The 23095-nt window shown below is 35.8% G+C and overlaps 2 protein-coding genes and 1 long non-coding RNA gene across 4 annotated transcripts in view; 1 reads left to right on the top strand and 2 right to left on the bottom strand.

The window, feature by feature from the left end:
- LOC147838064 (uncharacterized) overlaps window positions 1-23095 on the top strand; it is a 225325-nt gene that overhangs the window by 62973 nt on the left and 139257 nt on the right. The gene's annotated exons all lie outside the window — the stretch shown is intronic.
- On the bottom strand, window positions 8299-9249 carry LOC141380791 (C-C motif chemokine 2-like). Its single transcript, XM_087308944.1, has 4 exons — window positions 9180-9249; window positions 8940-9054; window positions 8648-8745; window positions 8299-8417 (listed from the first exon to the last, which is right to left on the bottom strand). The coding sequence occupies exons 1-4, from the start codon at window positions 9247-9249 to the stop codon at window positions 8299-8301; spliced, it is 402 nt and encodes a 133-aa protein (XP_087165070.1).
- cxcl32b.1 (chemokine (C-X-C motif) ligand 32b, duplicate 1) lies at window positions 14572-16275 on the bottom strand. Of its 2 annotated transcripts, NM_001115061.1 has the most exon segments (4): window positions 15217-15243; window positions 15278-15566; window positions 15764-15878; window positions 16002-16077. In NM_001115061.1, coding segments are annotated over 4 exon segments (474 nt in total). In that variant the 5' UTR covers window positions 16069-16077; the 3' UTR covers window positions 15217-15240.

Raw genomic sequence — 23095 nt, 5'->3', positions numbered from 1 at the left:
AACTGGTTAAAAACCGGTATAATCTATATTCAGGCAGTTATATCCTTACTATACAAAGTCAATCTTGAATAAAAGTAGAATAACTTTAAAAGAATTAACCGTAAAAATGACAAAATTACTGTGTAGATATTTTAGATAGTATTAACTCATAGAAATAACAATAGAAACAGTTGATTCCCATCCTCAGCCCTCAGTTCCAATCAAGGTCGCCGTGACCTCTGACCTAGTTTGGTGGCTTCTGAAAATAGTTATAAAGAGACAGGTAAATACAGTGAACATTCTTATATTAAGCATTCTTATATGTGTTAACTTATTAAATAAAATCAATTCCCAGTTAAATACTCATTCAAATTATCAAATAATTATATTTAATAAAAACAAATGATAAGAAACAGGATGATGAAAAGTATAAACGTTTGTCCATGATGAGACTGACTGGAAAGCAGAAATCTGAATTCTTCAGAAGATTCACAGAGTTATTTATTTTAGCTGTGTGCTTAGGGTCATTGTCTTGTTGCAAGGTAAACCTTAGGCCCAGTCTGACGTCTTGAGGACATCTAAAGAAGGAATTTGTCCAGGATATCTCTGTATTTGGCCGCATTCATCTTTACCTCGGTTGCAACTAGTCATCCTGTCCCTGCACCTGAAAAACACCCCATACAGCATGATGCTGCCACCATCATGCTTCACTGTTGGGACTCTCCTCCCCTGATAGCTTGGCCAGGCAGCCAGCTCTAGGGAGCAATCTGGTCGTCCCAAAAATCTTCTATTTAAGGATTATGGAGGCCACTGTGCTCTAAGGGCGTACTCACACTATGTACAGTTGCCTTGAACCGTGCTAAAGCACTCATGTCAACCCTCCCCTCTCCTCCGCTGGACTGCACTCACATTGCATCCAAGCCAGAGCACGCTTGCGTCATGGATAATTCGCTGTTTAGTTTCTTAGAAGAGAAGCACTCTCGCTCAGAGCAGTGGAGATTTCTTTAGTTATATCGTTTTAGTTGTTTGATATGCCGTGAACAGATCAGCCACTTTTGAAGCTCATAAATAATCATAAAGTCCTTGTGCTGCACATATTAGGAAGTTTGCTGAAGGTGCAGCTGACATGCAGCGAGGAGTTTTGGATTATTATGAACTCAGAAAGATGGAATAACTTTCTATCAAGAGGTTACATGTGCTGGTGAAGATTAAATACTATGGGCAATGTGGTGCAAGGCGGAGAATGACATCGACTGCAACTTTCTGTTGTTACGACCTCAAAAATGTCTAGGGCTGAAGTCGAACATAAAAATTATAGAGAAAATAAATAAACAGTTAGCAGGTTTGATTTTTAAATGACCTTTAAGGTTCTTTTATTGTGAGAAGGTGGAAAAGGTTTGTATTTACAATAAACAAATAAATGAGCGCAAACAAAAAGCTTCAGGGCTGAGCAAGGCCAAAATAACAAACAAAACATTTACTAACTCCACCCCGAAGATAACTTACCTACTGAATCAAAAATAAATGAAGAAAATAAATTACAAATACTACCCTTACTCTTTAACTAAATGAAAAAACAGGAGAAAATCAGTGTCAAAGTAAATGGCACTCAGCCCCTACGGCGCTCAGCTCACAGCTTTATCAAACAGTATTTGACAGTCACAAAAAAAATTGGAGGGGAGAGGAAAAAAGGAGAGAACACCTTAATGTTCACAATTTATGAACAACCAAAAGCACTATGATATGTTTTCCACACGAACGCCACACTCTTAGAAAAACTCCCCGTCTCTCCCCCCAGCGATGTGACTCCGTCGGTTCCTTTTCAAAAGATGCTGACTTCTCCCAGCACCAACCACAGCGCACGCACGCAGCACGTCCAATTAGGGCGGGGTAACCTGGAAACAGGAACGGGACAGGACGAGAGAGGGAAAAAGAGAGACACACACACAGCAGCACAGAAACAACCCAATACGCTCTTGCGTAACACTGTCATACACCACACTCACCAAAAGGGGACAGTGGAACAGTGAAAACGCAAGCCTGATAAATGTGACCCATACTGACCCGTACAGTGCAGTACTGTACCACTCAGTGAAAATGAACAAAAACTTCTTGTTAGATGTTTGTTGAACACTGAGTCTGAGATATAGCTTATAGTTTTGGAGATTTTATGTTTTGCATTTGATTGAGAGGTTTCAGAAATCATGTGACATAAAAAGAATTTGTGAGTAAGCAGTTGGAAAACTGAAACAAGGTTCTATGAACATACTGAAACTATAATAGGGTTATATGTTTTGCTGAATTATGTACTTTCATGATTCCAAATGTTTCAAAGAATGTTTAAATAGGCACCTTTATTTAGTGGTGTGTCCTGTAATGCCAAGATAATAAGGTCACATACCCTTACATTTTTTGATAGTAAATAAATTATAGAAATATGTTGTGTATTTTATAATACTGCACAGAGAAGAAATATAACAAAACCTTAAAATGTATTTAGTATGATAAAACACAACTTCTACTTCCTCTCCACATGATCATGACCGGAAGAACAGGATGTGGTCAACTAATAAATACAATTCTAAAAAAAGCTCTGCAGCTTTCGTGCTGCATCAGAGCTCTTATTTAGATTTAATGGCTTTTAGGCTTACTCTGCTCTATATTATCATGAAAATAAGTTTTGAGTAATTTAGCTCATTCATGAACATGATTTTCGTGAGTCCTGTAGTATGTAATAAAAAAAAACTCAGTCAGAGCGTTATCAAACTATGCTTTTGTTTGTTGTGAATACGTGGTGAAAATTACATAGTGTGCCTTTATGGTAAATACAAAAAAATAAATAAATACAAATTTTTATTACAGAAAACTTTCAGATGCCTTACAGTTATTGATGTTAAACTGTCAATTGATTTTCATTTTCTTAATATCAGACAGAACCGACTCAAGCAGCCTATTTTTTAAAGTTTTCATTCATTAATTTTCCTCCGACTTATTAAAAAAAACCCTTATTTTTCAGGGATCGCCACAGTGAAATGAACCGGCAACTATTCCAGGAAATGATTTACACAGCGGATACACTTGCATTCACACACTACAACCAATTTGGTTAATTAGCGAATGTCTTTGGACTGGTGGGGAAACTGGAGCACCTGGAGAAAACCCACGCGAACACGGAGAGAACATGCAAACTCCACACAGAAATGCCAACTGGCCCAGCCAGGACTCGAGCCAGCGACCTTCTTGCTGTGAGGTGACAGTGCTAACCACTGAGCCATCATGGCAACCATTTTTCAAGTTTTCACTATGGGTTTTCCTTTCAAAATCTTTTCAAAGTCTGCAAAAAAGAAACTACCACAAGTGCAAATTAGGCCCAGCTCACATTGTCTCATCTGAGACAAATTTTGGAAATTGTACATTTCTATAATCCCAGGTAAAAATCTGAGGTCTTAATTGTTGGTTTGACATGTTCTCTGACAGCCAACTAATGGCTATTGCAAGCAAATTTTTCCCTTCAATGAAGTCTCCAGTCTCAGATTTCAGACACTTTCCTGCAGTATGTTTTCTCTTATGAAGAGCATCAAAGCAAGAATCAATAGGAGCTCTGCACCTTATTATGCAATCAGCAAGATAACTTCAATTCAACAACGTTTTTTAACATATCTTCCTTTTTACCTAACTGGTTAGCAACATTTATAACAGCTAATCTTCACTTATTTCTACCCTCATAACCCAGCAAACAATTTTGGGCTTAATAAACGTCTAATTGACATCTAATCATAGCGTGGCTAAAACAAAGTCTAGACTAGACGTCAAATAGACAGATTAGACAGACTTAGTCATTCATTTCTGTTTATTTGATGACTAATCTAGTTTTGGCCTATTCTTAGACGTCTATTAGATTTTCACTGACGGCACAAATTTACCCTTAGGTCCAAATTTTTTTTAAGATAATTGGGCCACATTTGCTATATCTTCTCTGGGCCACTTTAGGCTCAAAGCTGCATTAGCCAGAGCTTACTGTGTTGAATATTTGCCAAAAGTGACCCATATATGTTTTAGGTTTACTTGGCCACATTTGCCATATCTTCTCAGGGCCACTATAGGATCAAATCCACATTAGTCAGAGTTTACTTTGCCGAATATACACCAAAAGTGGCCTACATATGTTGTAAGTTAACTGGGCCACATTTTCCATATCTTCTCTGGGCCACTTTAGGCTAACAGCCACAATAGCCAGAGTTTACTGTGCTGAATATTTGCCAAAAGTGGCCCACATATGTCTTAAGATAACTGGGCCACATTTGCACCAACACATGTAAGCCACTTTGAGACCCAAATTACCCTTAAATGACTATGCCACATTTTTGCTGACTGTGGCCCACATTTGTCGTCCGTCATTTGGGCCAAATTTACCATTTTCCACATGAGCCATATTAGGCTCACATTCAAATTACATTGTGCCATAAGTGCCAGATCTTTGCCTTAAAGTTTCCAATATATGAATTGGAATCTTTGGCCCCCTTTTGCCATTGTAGAGGTGGGCCACTTCAGACGTAAATTTATTTTGTCTGGGCTGAAGGAAGACCACCACCCATGTAGCAAATAATTCTGGCCCAGATTTGGCATAAAGCTGACACTGCAGGCATTCGTCTGACACTGGCATACAGCATGTGGGTTTAGCGTGGCTAAAACAAAGCTAAACCTGGGCTGTCAGTGAACATCTAATATACATCTAAGAATACCCCAAAACTAGACTAGTCGTCAAATAGACAGATTAGACAGACTTTATATGTGTTGTCATTCATTTCTGTTTATTTGACGACTAGTCTAGTTTTGGCCTATTCTCACTGATCTTCACTGACAGCGCAAATTAACCTTATTTTAGCGAAGACGGCTATGTTTAGATGTCTATTAGACATCTATTAGACATCTTTTAAAAACAAAAAATACTTAGTGGGAACTGTCGCTCAAAGAATATTAATCTGTCACGGGGATTGTTGCGCTTGTAGATTCCAATTTAGAAGTTTTAAAAAAATCTAACAACCACACCACGTTCAAAATAACTTCTTATTGTCATTTCATCTGTGCAAAAATAAATTGGTGTAGAAAATATTGTGTTAATAATTATATCTAAAATTAAATATCAATTAATTGAATGTTTTGTTAGATGTAACCTTCAATATTATAGCAGCTCCAGGTATCCCTCTGTTGTAACCTGTTATAAAAATGTGATATGCAACCATGATCCCTAACCACAAAAACCTGACCTGGTTTTCATTTCCTTCATTGACATACTTAGATTTCCTTTGAAGAGATTCTGTACAGGCTGACTCGCTGATACCTGACAGATGTCAATTAGCACATTACACTGCTACTAAACTTTACATTTAAACGGCTCTGAAGATGAATTTTGCATGGAAAACACATAGCCCACCAACCTATTCTCTAAGCACCCACATTTTCTCACAAAAACCCACCCTGTGATCTACTCCACCTCCACTCAAACCAAGATGTGGAGAGAATTACACATCATGCAAGGTCACTGGAACAGAGATAGTGCATACATGAACAATGCATCAATACTCACCATATGATATGCTAGTAGAATCTGAAGTCAAAAAATGCATTACTTTTCAATAGGACTTAATTAGATTGCTTATAATCGAATTTGTACAGTGAAATGGAAAATCCCAACAAGCCCTATAGATTTGTGAATCTAAAATTTGAATAATATGTAAATGCTTTGTTCTTTAGGATTAATAATTAATTTTTTTATCTTAGCTTATTCCCAGAAAATGCAAACTTCAAGTTCAAATCTGTTTCTGTTTATACCTGATTTTATGATGAATATTTTATGCATTTATACTTTTGAAGACTTCCAGAGATAGTCACAAGCACGCTCAATTGTACTGTAATATATATTTTTAATTGCTTATTAAGCTTATTCTGAAAAAACACCTTGAATAGACCCTTTTCACATGTCTGGGTTCCTCAGTAACAGAAGTGGTCATAGTTGAGTAAATTTAGAGTGCAGTAAATTGGAGAGAACAACAAATATTTTTTTACAATCCCTTTTGCTGAAATAATAAAAGAAAAACTCGATAATGGTGGTCTTTCAGAAAAAGGAAAAAAAATATATATATATATATATAATATTATTTTTTTTTTTATCAAAATATTAAAAGCTTTTAAGGATTCAAAACAGTGCTGATAACCATTAAATGGGTCATAACAGTATTGTGAAAAAGGTCCATTAAAACAAAGAACTCATGTTTATGAAATATACTGTAAACTAGCCCAAAGCAAATAAATCTGTATAAGGCAAGGCAAGGCAAGGCAAGTTTATTTATATAGCACATTTCATACACAGTGGCAATTCAAAGTGCTTTACATAAACGAGAATAAAAGAAACAAGTAAAATAAAAATAAAAACAAATAATAAAAATGCGTCAAAACAAAACATAAAAACAGGTAAAATGTGATATAAAAGAATGAAGAAGAAGAGAGTATAAGAGTATAAATTACAGACAGAATTTAACATTTTCATATAGGTTAGGTGAATTACTTTCTGTTACATTGTCATTTTCTTCCAGTTCATCCTGTTCATCCCATGCTGCATTGATGTTGTGTGATGTTGTATTCAGTGCAGGTCCTGTATAATTTAGTAAATACTGCGATGTTTCATTTGCCTTCTTTATACTGTCCACAAACTGCATGGCTTTCTTCACCCAAGACTCTTCCAGATATGAACAAAAGGTAAAACCTTGGACTGTCTCAAATCTGCAAATTATTATTTTTTATTAATTTAACTTCAAATTTAAATTCAAAATAAATAAAACTATAAGCAATTACCATAAAATAGTGTTTTTATGTAAAAATGTTATGGGTAAAACATGTCAATGTACTAAATTAAGGCTTGTTGAAATATAGCTCAGTTTAAATTCAGTGTTACAGTGGAATATAGTTATCTGGGGCCGATCAAAATGTATACAGTTTGTTAAAAAAAAAAGGACGACTCACTCAACAGTATCAACATGACAGACATCTGCGTTATGTATCTTGTAACTTTTGATATCTTCCTCGTTCATAACAACTTCTGCTGTCTTCAAACAAGGACAAAATGAGCGGCCAGTAGCTGCAGACACACAAACAAACAAAACTGATGCTCTTTCAATTCTGATATGCTTCTAATTTAGATAACTGCATTGGAAAAAAAGACAATGAACAGAAAAAATACAAACTTGTGCTATATTCATTCAGCTCAGTTTGTAGGTTATCCAGTCCATTCTCTTCAGTTGTACTCAATGTTGAGGCAGTATTAAGTGTTGATGGCTGTGCTGTTGTTTTAATTCTTGGCGCTGCCTTCTTTCTGTGCAGAGACTCCATGGCTTCTTTCACCCAAGTCTTTTTTGGGTCGGCGCAAAAGGTTTTTCCGTTGACTGTTTTAAATCTGTTAATGCAGTAATACAACAAAATACTGTAAATCAGTATGTTGTTTATGGGTAAAAACTACTAACTTAATTAAATTCTAATTGAATTCAACTATATGCAATTACCATAAAATAGTGTTTTTATGTGAAAATGTTAAGGGGTAAAACATGCCACCCAGGCAGATTGTGGAAACGTAGCCCCGTAGACATTTCTAGAGACCGCGATTTATGTGGCCGGAGGTACATATGGCCGCATTTCATGTTTTTTGAGCGAACACTATGGGGCGGTGTGACGCCGCTCCGCTCCTATTATTTGCGCTCGCCGGCTGGGCTGACGGCTTGCCTCAGTATGGAGGGCTCTCCTGCCGTAACCAGTTTGTCCGCTTAGCTCAAGACATTACGTCGGTGGAGCGGAGGCCCGGAGGAGGAGGAGCCGGCGGCAGCGAGGGCGCGGCGAGATCTGAAAACGCAGACAAAATAAGTTGAGGGCTTTTGCAATTCTTTTACGGATGGTTTTTGCAAATCATAGCTTGGGTTTAGGGAAGGAGGAGGAGGAGAAGGAGGGTGGCTTGGTCGCCCACCCGCCCAGTCGATCGTTCAGTCATTCAGCCAGTTGGACGAACGGTCCCTCGACAGCGGCCTCCGGCGGCTTTTCATGCCAGAACAACGTGGGCGGAAAATATCGTGCACAGCTGCCTCTTGCAGATTCGTGAAAACAAATATTGCACAAATACTTACCTCCTGGGACGTATTTTGCGGTATCCAGAAACGTCCGCGGGGCTACGTTTCCACAATAAGTCTGGGTTGAAAATATGTCAATGTACTAAAGTAAGGCTTGTTTAAAAATAGCTCAGTTTAAATTTAGTGTTACAGTGGAATATAATACGACTCACTCAACAGTATCAACATGACAGACATCTGCGTTATGTATCTTGAAACTTTTGATATCTTCCTCGTTCATAACAACTTCTGCTGTCTTTAAACAAGGACAAAATGAGCGGCCAGTAGCTGCAGACACACAAACAAACAAAAGTGATGTTCTTTCAATTCCGATATGATGCATTGGGGAAAAGACGGAAAAGACAATGAACAGAAAAAAAAACAAAACAAACTTGTGCTATATTCATTCAGCTCAGTTTGTAGTTCATCCAGTCCATTCTCAGCTGAGTCTTCAGTTGTACTCAATGTTGAGGCAGTATTAAGTGTTGATCCTATGGGCTGTGCTGTTGTTTTAATACCTGGCGCTGCCTTCTTTTTGTCCAGAGACTCCATGGCATCTTTCACCCAAGTCTTTTTTGGGTCGGCGCAAAAGGTTTTTCCTTTGACTGTTTTAAATCTGTGAATACAGTAATACAACAAAATACTGTAATACAATATGTTGTTTATAGGTAAAAACTACAAACTAAAATAAGACCTGTCGAAAAAAATATTCTGATATATTAGCTCAGATTAACTATTAAATATAATGTTGAATGACATATTTCTGAGGTTTTGCATTGTAGACAGTTTTATTTAACAGTAAAAACTTACACAATAGCATCAATATAGCAAACGTCTGCTCTCTGTCTAGTGTAGCTTTTGATATTTGCCTTGCGGAGGACAATGTCTGATGTCTTGAGACAAGGGCAATAAGATGAGCTTCTTTCTAAAAACACCCAAAAATTGACATTCACCAAGAGTATTTGAATCAAATCAGCATTGTTTATTTCAATAAAAATAATAAGAAAATATTAAAAAAAATTTAATTAGCATCAACATAAACCTTCTTACTTTGATAGGAATCCTTACAAAGCAGCATTGTAGTCAGGCATATGAACAATGTTATCAACACACACTTCATCTTTTCTCAACTGTGATGTATATTAAATTTTCACTTGAAATGTGCCTCTCAAGAAAAAAGGCTCACAAAAGTGTCCCACCCCCTGCCATCATGCCACAGCCCACAGAAAAAATAACAGAAGCCTATGATGAACATGGCACCAATTTTAACGTCAGAATTATTAGCCCCCATTTATTTTTTTCCCATTTTCTTTTTAATGGAGAGAAAAAATTTTCAACACATTTCTAAACACAATAGTTTTAATAACTCATTTCTAATAACTGATTTATTTTATCGTTGCCATGATGACAGTAAATAATATTTGACTTGACATTTTTCAAGACACCTCTCTACATCTTAAATTCTTTCTTTTTTAGAGGAATTTAGGATTTAGTGTTTTATGCAATTGAAAATTCAAAGCTGAAAAATAGCTTCTGGTTTTGGAGATTTGCTGTGTTGTTTTGCATTTTGAGTGAAATGTTTCAGAAATCATGTGACATTAAAAGAGGTTGTGTGTATCAGTTGGAATAAACTGTAATCCCACTTGGTGTGGTGTGAGTTGAACAGTTATTATTATGCAGAAGAATGTGATGTCCAACTCAATTCTCTAAACCATATTCCAAATCCAATCTCATTCCTACATGAATCATATCTTTACAATGTATCTGTCTCATGTAACAGATGACAATTAGAGCCAACATAACCTCATTCTGAAAACGTAGCCCTATATACATTTCTGGAGATCAACAATTATGTGGCCAGAGCTACGTATGGCTGCATTTTATTTCATTTTTATAACAAAAGCTATCGAATTGGTCGGTTAGCAAGTCAGTCAGTCAGTCAGTCAGTCAGTCAGTCAACAGTGGCCTCTCATGGATTTATGCAAGAACAGCAGGCGCGGATGTCACTCGTGAGAGAAATTTAAGATGTGAAAAAGCATACACAGCAGTCTCTGGTGGATTTTCAATAACAAAAACTGCAACAATAAATTGCTCCTAGGATGTATTTTGCTCTCTCCAGAAATATATAAAGGTACATAATCAGAATGAGACTGGGTTAATTACAGCAGATCTATTGAGATTTATTTGTGGTTTTAAAACAACACAGTCATTGGCACCAATAGCCAATAGAGGTTAGTGCACTGGCACATAGCACTACAGTGTTCATGACGACTGGAGTTTAATTCCTTTGCTAATCCTTTACCGTTCTCTGCTCCCCACGCTTTTACAATTTATAATCTTAATTGTCCTTATAACATGATTATAATCTTCTATTCTTATAATCTCCCAGTAAAACCCTTATAAAAACAAACATTTGGCCTATTATATAAAATACTGTATCATAAATTAACATGATGTGACTTAAGTGGACTTTCAATTTCAGAATGATTTTCACACCACTAAGATGCTTCCTTACTACAAGATTTGTGAACTATGATCACATGTTACTTTTGCTTTCAAATTTGTGGTCAGCCATATTCTGTGAATGTGGCGGTAGTAAAAGCAAATTTTGCTAGAAAAGACAGCAGTGCTCTGTTGCACTGTTCCATAGCATCTTTCTCACGGGCCATGTTAGTACAGAATAAACCTGGACCACAAAACCATTCTGCACTGAAGCTCCTAAAATTCTTCCTTTTAATAGAAAAGGAAAAAATAAAGTAAGTTCCTGTTTCAAAAAAAAATCTTGCTGCCTTAATTTTTATTTGTTGAATCAAATTAACTTTTCTAGTCATCTCAATCACAACGACCTCATCGTTTTTATAGTTTTTATTTTTATTTTTATTTTTTTAATAATAAGCTGTTTAGGGATTGAAGACACCAAGTGAAGGGTTTCAGGTGTAAGGTGTGCAACAGTGTGGGGTCTTTGTTGTCACATTTTGCATTTCAAAATGCACCACACATTCTCTATTAGAGACAGATCTGGACTGTAGGCAGGCCAATCAAGCACCTGTATGCTTTTCCTCTGCAGCCAAAACTGTGTAATGTGTGCAGAATGTGGTTTCACATTGTCTTATTGAAATATGCATGGGCATTCATGGAAATGGGGCAGCATATTGTGCTCCAAACTCTCAATGTACATTTCAGCATTAATGGGGCCACCACAGAAGTGCAAGTTATCTTTGCCAAGGACACTTAGTAGATTATCATTATGTTTTGATTGACATATGACAGACCATGGCTTTTTCAATTGTTGCTGATAACAGTCTTTCCATTTTTTCTTTGGTCGTCCTTTTCTCCAAAAAATACTTAAAATACTGATTCATTTGACCACAGTATACGTTTCCACTGTGCGATGGTCCATCCCGAATCCCTCTGCGCCCAGAGAAGTCTATGGGGCTTCTGGACACTGTTAACATAGGGCTTCCTTTTAGCACATTACAGTTTTAACTGTTTTAACATTTCAAGAGTTCAAATTTAGCTGATGATTTATAATAAGCTTGTTTGGCATGCTGTCCTGGGAGAGAGCCCTGAGCTCCCTCCCATTCGCAGGGCGAAAGGGGAGATTGAGCCCAGGCAGATCTTAAAAACTCGCCGGCTAAAGTGGCTAAGGTGAACTATATCAAGAAGGAAAAATATTGATGCAGAGAGCTAGAATATGGTGTCCAATTGGCGTAGTCGGTTTACTTACACTCCAAAAAAAATTTTTTTTTGCTTGTTCAACCTATTTATTTAAAAAGAGCTACACTCAAAAAAATTGTATTTATTTTATTTATTTTTTTGCTAGTTCTGTCATGAGCCAGGTCTGATCTTGTTAATTATATCACTCAGTATTGCCTCTTTGGGCTCCAGCTGCAGGTTCTCCCTATTAACTATCATTGCCTCAGCACCTGTCGCCACTCATTGCCTATTAATGCCCCTACGTAATCCTCTATGTTCTCTGTTTCTGGGTCCGATTATTGTATATCACTTCTGTGTCTCACCTCGCTGTTTGTGGATCGTTACCCGTTTGTCCAGTCCCGTAAGTCCTGTCCTGCGTGCAATCACTGTCTGTATGTGTACTCACCTACGCTCTGCTCACCCAGTGATCAAGTGCCTGCCAGCGTCTGGTTCCGAGCCGGGGTTTGTCAGCTGACGCCAGCTCTCCACCTCTACTCCTTCTCAGCCCTCTCTTGCGGGATCCTTCTGTTTGTATCTGATTGAACTTTTGAGTAATCCAGCACTGCGCACAGCCTGGGTATTGCGTGCGGCAGTCTGCCTTTGTTGAACTGTACCTAATAAACTGTCCTCATTTTCCCGCACCTCTGGTATCCTCTCTAGTATGTTACAAGTTCAACCTACTTATTTAAAATTAGATGAAACAACACAATTCATGATATTTCATTGGGACAACTTAATAAATAAATAAATAATTATAAATTTCCTATAAGTGATAAGTTAACTTAATTGACTCGTGCTGGGACAACATGAATGAATTGTTTGGAAACCTGCATTATTTACAGTGTATGACGCATATCTTTGGGATGTGGGAGAAAACCGGGTCAACCCGGGGGGAAACCCACGTAGACATGGGGAGAGCATGCAAACTCTACACAGAATTGCCATCTGGCCCGGCGAGGACCAGAGCCGGCAGTGTTCTTGCTGTAGGGCAACAGTGCTAACCACTGGGCCACCGTGCCACCCAATCTAAGTAAAATGGGGAGGAAAAGGGAAGGTTTTTTTTTTTTAGATAAATATAGTTGTGGAATGAAGACTGTGGTTATTTATAGTGACTTAAGGATCATATAATTGGAGAATCCTGAATAACTAATAAAAGACCGGTTGTGGTCAATCATAAGTATGTGATGCTCTTGAAATTAGTTTATAGATAAACTTAACTTGATGTAGCTACATATTGTGGTACTTGACAAAGTTGGCCAAAGTAGTCCTGAGCCCAGGTTATATCACTTGTAGAAGAATGACAAATCTGGATGTGGTGCTGCCTGAGGGATCAGAGATCTCAATTGTTAGGCTAGCGCCCTTGTCCTTAACGCACTGAAATTCCTCCTTCCTTGAATCTTTCAATTATGTTATGTACTACTGAAGGTGAAATATCCAAATGTTTTAGTATATTTCTTAAAGGAACATTTTTTTAAACCTTTCAATAGTTTTATCATGTATTTGTTGGCAAACTGGCGATCCTCATCTTTACTCCTAAAGAACTCGACTTTTCTTAGATACTGCTTTTGTACTAAATCATAACCCAATCACCTGTTGACATCGCCCGTTTCAAATCACATTATTTAACCAACAAACCTGATTACTAACCCTAAATTGCTCCCGTCCCAACTTTTTTGAAATGTGTTGCAAGAACCAACATCGGAATACATGTTTATTTTGAAAAAATGTTTTTTTATAAATAAATAAAAATCAGAACACATTAAATATTGTTTGTTGTATTGTCTGCAATGAAAAACAAGTCAAAGTAAATTTAGAAATCACAATTTTTTATTTGTGTTTTCCATACTGTCATAACGTTGACTGTGGGGTTCTAAAATAGAAGTTAATTGTTTAATGTTTAAAATAACATTTAAAAACATTTGTAGTCATGACTTTTTGTCGTATATTTTCTTTTGCAGTGCACTGAGCACAACATGATAAACTGAAGAGAATCAAACCATGATTTCACACTGAATGCAAATTGACCAGTTGTAAATTCAGCACTGCAGGCAGGGTGGTGCAAACCACAACAATGCATTTTTAGGTTAGCCTGTGACACATACTGATCTTATCTTCTGTACTTTTGTATTTTGCATCCAAATCCTAACCTCATTCACAGCACAGTAAACAACTGCAAATTAAGCAGGTTTGGTACTACTGTACCTCAGAACACAAACCATCTATCATGCTATTACTCATAATGTTTCTGTCAAGAGCAATGGATACTGTACATTCATCCCGTTTAATCACATTCTAAAAAAAAAAAACATTTAGGCGAGGAGATGAAATCGATAAAGTCATGATTTTGTATTAGCCGATTCAGAGAATGAATTATTATTATCTGGATATACTTCACTGACACCTGAAGAAATGCTCCTCAATGACAATGGAGCCCTAGTTGTCTTCAGAATTGGAGTACGAGTGGATTCAATACATTTAAAATACTATCATGGCGTGAGCATAAATGAAACAATCATGCCTTCCTCTTTACTACTCATTTCATGAAAAAAATTCTACAGCTTAGATGACGCATTTGTACAGTGAAAGGTGGAAATCCCACAGACTGTGGATTTGGGTGTCTAAACCCACACAAGGGTTAAGAGCTTGAGTGAATGTCATTATGTTCTACCCACTGAGTCATTTACATTCACGTGTACTGTAAACACACACGAAAATTGAGAGAGAAAGAGAGAGACCTACATTTCAATTAATGTTTGAACAAAACAGTTTATTGGTTTGCATTAGTAAATAATACATGCATTTGTTTATTAACCACACAAAAATACACAACTGAGGACTAAGGATAATAAACATTTATGCATGACAATGACATCTAGGCATCCAGAGATTGTGCATATATAAAACCTGTCCAACCCGGCAAAGACTTCGACAGCACAAACTGATATAAATACAAAAATTAGGTACTTAATTGTTGTAATGATCAATCATCTTGCTGGAAATGCATATTACATATATTATTTGTGTGTAGTCCACCCTTCACCTTATCTTATTTCTGCTATTGATTTCTAATGAAAATTCACCGATTCTGAAGCTGCTTTGGAACAATAATCATTATTAAAATTCAATTCAATTGATCTTTACTTCTGTACCGCTTTTTACAATATCGATCATGTCAAAGCAGCTTTACATAGATAAAGTTCTAGTAAATTGAAACAGCTTCAGTCCAGTTTTCACTGTTCCGTTTAGTTCAGTGTAATGTAAATGTCACAGCTGAAAGCCGAAACACTGAACAAACAATTCTACCAATGCGCAGCTCCACAAGTCCCAAAAAAGCACTATTTAAGTTAAATTAAACTGATAATACAGCATATTTTATAGCATAATGTTCAAGTAAATATGTGCAAATATAATAAAATAAGTGGGGTATAAGCGCAAACCCCACAGATGCATTAACATGGCTGAATAGTTGTAAAAAGGCGCTTAGTTTGTGCTTTTGTATTTGTGTTTGTTGTGTTCAAGTGTGATGTTGTATTTGTATTAGTTGTGTTTAAATCCGATGTTGTATTTGTTGTGTTCAAGTTTGCTGTTGTGTTTGGCATAGATTTCGCATTAAATGTTGAGTTTATGGGCTGTGTTGTTTTAGGTTCTGATGCTGCCTTCTTCTTGTCCACAAATTTCATGGCATCTATCACCCAAGGCTTTTTTGGGTCGGCGCAAAAGGTTCCTCTGACTGTTGTAAATCTGTAAATACATACAAGTTACAATTTTAGAATGGTAATACAACAGTATATACACATTTATAGAGTTTTTTTCACATTAATTAAACTGTAAATGAGTGTCAGATTTCAAAATAGTATAAATTGAATAATGTAAAATAAGGCTTTGTAAAAAGAAGAAGACATTTACAGCATATTGTTTCAAAATAAATGAGAACTCACACAATAGCATCAATGTGGCAAACGCCTGCTCTCTGTCTTATGTAACTTTTGATATTTGCCTTGCGGAGGACACCTTCAGTTAACTTGAGACAAGCGCAATAAGACGAGCTGCTTACTAAAAAAGACCAAATGGAAATACAACAATAAATAAACAAACATCCATTTAAACAATACAATTTAAAATGTAAATAAATCGAACATCTTATAATTTACAAATACAGCATGTACAGCTACGCACCTTGATAGGACTCTTGCACAAGCAGCATTACAGCCAGGCACAGCAGTGTTATCAATGCAGATCTCATCTTCTCTCTTGTGAGTCTGTTTGTCGTATTGTATCAGCTCACCACAGTTGGCAGTTTTATAAACACTCACAAGGGGGAAAATAATCGTCAGATCTTCCTCCTACAGAGATGTCACCTGTTCGCTTGGAAAAAAAAGACCCTCACACCCTTTAGCCAACCACTGCGAGCATAGAGGAACATTCACACTTCACACCTCTAAACATGCATTGTTTTATTCGCTCTTTATGACCCTCAGCGTGCAGTGAATTGTATTGCAGGTGTGACGTACAGTGGAAAGTACCAAAATGTACACGTAAAGACGAAAACCATTAATTAATATAAGGTTTTGTCAATGATTTACTGATTTGAGAAAAATCAGATGCTTTAATAGTGAAAAATGTTGCATTATTGAAGGCCAACGTTGGTTTAAAGGTGAACAAACCAAACTGTTGGGTTAAAAAGTGTAATTTCACATTACAAATTTAACAAAATGCAGTCTAGATTTAACAAAAACCCAGCAGAGTTTAGACTGTACACAGAAATCAAGTCTTATAAGTAACAGTTGGTCAAATGCAGCTATATTTATAATATGTTACATATATTTCAATAAAATGTTTGAACATGTAAACACAGTGTTGCTATTGATGAGTTCTTTCTGAGATGGTAATATGAAAGTTAGTGTTGGTTTCCTGCAGTCTGGTGTGGTTAGCGTTTTCAGGGGCTGCTGTGACAAAAGTCTTTGTGGTCATTGACTGAACTCGGGGGGGAAATACGCATTTAGCACCCGTACAGCCTTTTTCCAAGTACAAAGGACACAATTTCTAATAATCAACCCAGTTGTGCCATGGGCGAGTGTGTCCGTTGGAAATACTTAATGTGAAAACGACTCTACATCATTCACATGAAATACAAACTAGTTTAAATGGATAATTCAACCAAAACATATACATTCTGTTATCATTTTCTCACCCTTCACTTTTCTTTTTACAAACATGTTTTAGTTTCTTTCTTCAGTTGAACGCAAAAGAAGTAATTTTGAAGAATGCTAGAAATAACATTGACTTCCATAGTATTTTTTTTCCTATCATGGAGGTCAATGATATTTAGCTTACTTCAAAGTATCTTATTTAGTATAACAGAAAAAGAAAAATAAAAGTCATAAAGGTTTGGAACCCCTTGAATGTTAGTAAATATTGAGTAACTTTTTAATCCCTTTAAGCTTAATTTTTTATTTAAATATAATTTATTTATACTGAACAAAGTAATTAGGATTAGATCAGATTAAACATAATCCAATATTTCAACTCTCTTTCAGAAAGAATAGCCAGTACAAAATATAAATAAGACTTATTTATTATAAAAGCTATCCACATGTGTATCTTCTGACTAAAGAAAGTCATTGTGGTGTACAGCAACATCATATGACCTTTAGCGTGTGCTATGAAAAGATGCGAAGAAGATTTGGCAGCAACTTTAAATGGCCCACGAGACCTTTCTTTTCTCTTGAAAATTCCGAGGAACATTCATCTCTATAGAAACAACATTAAAAATAAATAAACGCATAAGCAACGTCGTGCAAAAAATAAAGACAGGCATGCTACAGCATCTCTGAATGCAAGCATATCTTGATACTGAATTATTTCCTGGGGGCTAGAATAGGCAATTGATTGAAATAGATAAATATTTTCTCATACCTGACAGGAAATTTATATGCAGCAACAATTAGCGTATATGCAATACACTGTCAGGTCACTTTATTGGGTACATTAGCTTTTGCTTTTAAAAAGGGATTAATTCTTTAAGCCAAAGTTTCAACATAATGCAGGAAACATTATGAGGGATTTAGGTCAATATTGACATGATGTCATTATTCAGTTGCTCATGTTTATCCATGATACAAATCTCCGATTCCACCATATCCCAAATGCTTTCTTGTATGAGGATCTGTTAAATATGCATCATCTGTACAGTAAGCTCACGATTATTTTGTCTCAAATTATTTTTGTGACATCATCTAGATGAAATTCAGGCCAGCATGAACACTATACACACTTGCAACTTATCCAAGATGGACGTCCAGCATTTGCCTCCAGCGCCTAGACTATAGCTCTGCACAAGAAGTTTGTCCAGAGGGGAAATGGTCATTCTTAACTGAGCCTGGTTTCTCTCGAGGCTTTTTTTTTTTTTTAAGTTTGCTCCCCGCCACTGTTGCCACTGGCTTGCTTGGTTTAGAACTTGTGGAGCTGTGCATCGATAATATGCTCTTCAGTGTTTGGACTTTCAGTAGTGAAAATTAAACCACACTGAACTGAACTAAACTGAACTTCAACTCTGAACTGACAGTTTCAATTTACTAGAACTTATATGTTAAACTGCTTCAACACAAACTACAGGGTGGGCCATTTATATGGCTAGACTGGTTATATAAATGAGAATGGTTGGTGATATTTATGTATAAGTGAGAAGGCAAACTTTTCAAGATGGGTGGTGACCATGGTGGCCATTTTGAAGTCAACCATCTTGGATCCAACTTTTCTGTTTTTTAATAAGAAGAGGGTCATTTGGCACATCAAACTTATTGGGAATTTCACAAGAAAAACAATGGTGTGCTTGGTTTTAACGTAACTTTATTCTTTTATGAGTTATTTACAAGTTTCTGACCACTTATAAAATGTGTTCAATGTGCTGCTTATTGTGTTGGATTGTCAATGCAACCCTCTTCTCCCACTCTTCACACACTGATAGGAACACAGCAGGAAAACTGCCAGCACAGGCTTCCAGTATCTATATTATTAGGTGCTACACATCTTGTGTGTAAAGAGTATAGTAAATGTAAAACTAGTGTTTCTTATGTTAAAAAAGTGTGGTTTTTAAACATAAGTGTATAGTTTTTACAGGAGTGTTTAATTATGCAAAGGATCTGTAGTGTTTTGCTAATTGGGTGTGTGGTTGTGCTAACTCTGTGTGCTGTTTTGAAAACACGGGCTCTGTTTTGAAAATCATGCTTATGAAAACCAAAAAAACTGTAATAATATTAATACTAAAATGGTTACAATGGTCTTTTTAGAATGACCCGAAACAACAATTGCGATGTTTTACAATGTGCTCAGCCGTTCGGATTGTCTACTCACACACATTTTTATCATCACATAATTTCTTATTACCAAATCACATGACCTTTTTAATGCGCATTTTGGAATTTGGTCAGTAAAAGTGTTTCCATTGTAGTTTATGTACATTTTTTCTTATTGTATAAAAAGTTGATCCTACTTACTTATGCGCATGTTTTTCATGCGCATTTTCAAAATTGATCTTTGATTGAGCATCTTTAGCGTTTCCATCAACTGTTTTATGGAAACATAGCTACTGTTATCATCTCAAAACTGGTCATTCTTCTGTGACATCAACAAGTCATTTTGACACTCAGAACTGCAACTCAATGGATATTTTTTCTTATTCTGACCACCCTACCCTCCTCTGTTTCTAAAATACTCTCATCTCTTCAATTCCACGTGAACTGAAAGTTCTGACCGTTTTTTTTTTTCATATTGTGACGCAGTTTCTAGAGAAACAGAATATTAAATGAGAAAACAGTGGGCGTGGCTTGTTTTTTTCTATTGAATGCTGATTGGATGTAGGCATTTCATATAGAAAGATTGGAAAAAGGGTTTTAGAAGAATAATTGCAAACATAAAGGCTCATTTTGAAAACATAGCCCTATATACATTCCTGGAGAAATTAGTATAAAGAGCACTTCAGCTTTAAAACGAACACTATTGGGTGGTATGACATCGTATCTTTTCTCGCTTACCTGAGGACCACTTACCTCCGTATGGATGGCTTTTCCGCTGTTACCAATTTCTCTGGTAGCTCGACAAGTATGTTGGCGGACTTGAGAAGCAGAGTGGGGTTGACCGCAACAATGGGGTTCGAGTCCATTGAAGAACGGTTCCAGAAAGCAGGTAAGACATAAACAAAAGCTAAAAAAAACAACAAGTAAATAACAGGGTGAGAGCAATGTGGCAGCGCAATAGGTAGTGCTGTCGCTTCTCAGCAAGAAGGTCAAGCCTCGGCTGGGTCAGTTGGCATTTCTGTGTGGAGTTTGCATGTTCTCCCAGGGTTTACATGGGTTTCCCCCGGGTGCTCGGGTTTCCCCCACAAGTCCAAAGACATGTTGTACAGGTGAATTGGGTAAGCTATAATTGTCCGTTGTGAATGTGTGTGAATGAGAGTGTATGAGTGTTTCCCAATGATGGGTTGCAGCTGGAAGGGCATCCGCTGGATAAATCATATGCTGGATAAGTTGGCGGTTCATTTTGCTTTGGCAACCCCAGATTAATAAAGGGAGTAAGGCAAAAAGAAAATTAATGAATGAATAACAAGGTGAGAATTTGGTAAAAAAAAAAAAAGAAAAAAAAGTGGCTGTTATGGTCAATCAGTGCTTTTTAAAACACTATTGGTTGGGTTTAGGGAAGAAGGAGGGTGGAGAAATCGTTGGTTAGTCAGTCAGTAAATCTGTCAGTCGACAGCGGTCACTGGTGGATTTATGTGAGAACAGCAGGCACGAATGGCAATCGAGAGAGAAATTTGAAATCTGAAAAAGCGTTCACAGCTGCCTCTAGTGGATTTGCAATAATAAAAACTGCAACAAAAAAACATAGCTACTGGGACATATTGTGAACTCTCCAGAAATGTATATAGCGGTACATAATCAGAATGAGCCCTTCACAGACACATCCTCCTCACCATTTCTGTTTGTTGTCAAAACTGACAGTGGGAAGGGCATGGTAAATTATGTTATTCAAGCTCAATAGGTCATACAGATGTAATCTGTTAAAATATAAATAAACAGGAAGTGCATTTTGTGATTTTAATTAAAGATTACTAGGGTAAGTTTTTTTTTTCTTAATGACAGCCACAGCTGAATGTTTGTGTTCACCACAAAACTAGCATTGTGAGCTAACAAAATCATGTGGTTAGTTTTAATTTAAGTTGTATTTAAAGGCACAATATGTAAGAATTTTTCATTGAAATATCTAAAAACCACCAGAACAGTGTTATGTATTTTGCTGACTTTTACAGGACATTATCCCAAATGTTACAAAAAAAAACTTTCAAATTCATAGAAATAAGCTATTTACTGTAATCTAGTGACATGGACCGTGTCCTGTGTGACCATGCTAATGATGTCATACATCCTCAATTTTCTGGTTTGGTTTTACAGGAAACGGAGTAGGTTTAAAACAGGGAAGATGCTTTAATATGTTGTGCATTTTATTAGATTGCACAGAGCAGCATTTTCAACATCGTCTCTCCTCGTCTTTCTATTTCCGCAGCAAAAATGACATACTGTGCCTTTAAATTAATTTCCTTCCACATTCATGTGCTCTGTTTGGACAGCAAATTGTATAAATCATATCTACATGCCTTTATAAACCGAGAAACTGCCAAGTGATTAGCTGATTAGATATTTGCATTTATGAGCATTTGAACATTGTTATTACAGTCAGACTTGCACATTGCATCAAATTTATTTTTTATTCATATTTGTTTGTTTTTGGAAGTGCTATGCCTTTTAATTGCATCCATTTCTATTTCTATTAAGCATTTGAACCCAATGACCAGGGCCAGACAAAAATAATAATAAAAATCTGTGAATTTATGCAGAATGATTTTGGCAACATAATAAAAACATGAAATACAAAATAAAACATGAAACGAAAACTCTTAAACTTTTATTAAGATTTTTATTTAACAAAAGGCTAAACAAATCTGACAAAAACCTGTGCATTTCTGCACGCACAGACTCCGTATGGGCCAAACAATGGCTAATCAGAGATGTTTATAGTCATGCCAGAATGTTTTGTTGAGTTTGCACCTGCTAACTGACTAAATTCTGTGCTCTCATGATTTCTCTCATCATATCCAACGAAGTGGAATTATGTTTAAAAAAGTAAAATTGCAGCTTTAGTGATTATAGTTTTTTAATGAAAGTGGCTGGAATATAATGTTCTGTTTCCCCAAATTATTGGAATTCCATTAATTGCCATTTATTACCATACAGAATGAACAGCAAGGATCAACACCAAAAATTGTTAGTCAAAATATTGCATCACTGTTGTTGTTTTATGTTTAGCTACAGTTCAAATCAACAGTTTAAAGTTCTGAATGACAAAATATTAGGCTTCATCTAAAGGTTTCATATATATATATATATATATATATATATATATATATATATATATATATATATATATATATATATATATATATATATATATATATATTATATATATTATATAACTATTTGCCGACACCTATTCTTGTTTTAGGACAATTTTAATCATATTTTAAGCTTGCTCAAATTAATAAAATAAATAAATAAAATAACTATAATAAATTATAATAATTATAATAAATAAATAAATAAAACTAACACTTATTCTTGTTTTTATTCTTGTTTCCAGTTCAAATCTGTAAATTAACCGTTTGCGTATTTTGTGTTTTCCGTATATTTATGGTTGTGAATTGCTTTATGGACCTTGATCTCCGCTCTCTCAACTTTGATGTTGAAAATTCAAATCCACTGTTTAACAAAGCGACTTTTTTTGACATTTTAGAAGTTTGAAATAATATAATGTTTGATGAATAATATATCGAGAAATAAATCTGTAAAATAACAGAAAATCTATTGGCAGTTTATTACAAGGTTTGTGTACAACAATAAACAATACCAACCCAGACATAATATCACTTTAAAATATTCAAAATATTAAGAAAAGTACATTTTTCAAACGTTTTAAGGTTAAAAATTGTCAGAAGAAAGATTAAGGTCTCATGATACAATTCAAAAGAAAAAAAATAAATAAATAAAAACATAAACTATGGAAAACGGAAAACGAAAAATGATTTACGGATATTTTTATAACTATATATATATATATATATATATATATATATATATATATATACACACACACACACACACACACATTTCAAATCAGCCAATCACATGGCAGCAATTCAATGCATTTAGGCATGTAGACAT

This window comes from Danio rerio, chromosome 24 (genome assembly GCF_052040795.2).
Source record: "Danio rerio strain M-AB ecotype USA chromosome 24, GRCz13ab, whole genome shotgun sequence".
NCBI lineage: Eukaryota > Metazoa > Chordata > Actinopteri > Cypriniformes > Danionidae > Danio > Danio rerio.
Note: the sequence above shows the minus strand (reverse complement) of the source record. Positions and strands in the feature narration are given on the sequence as shown.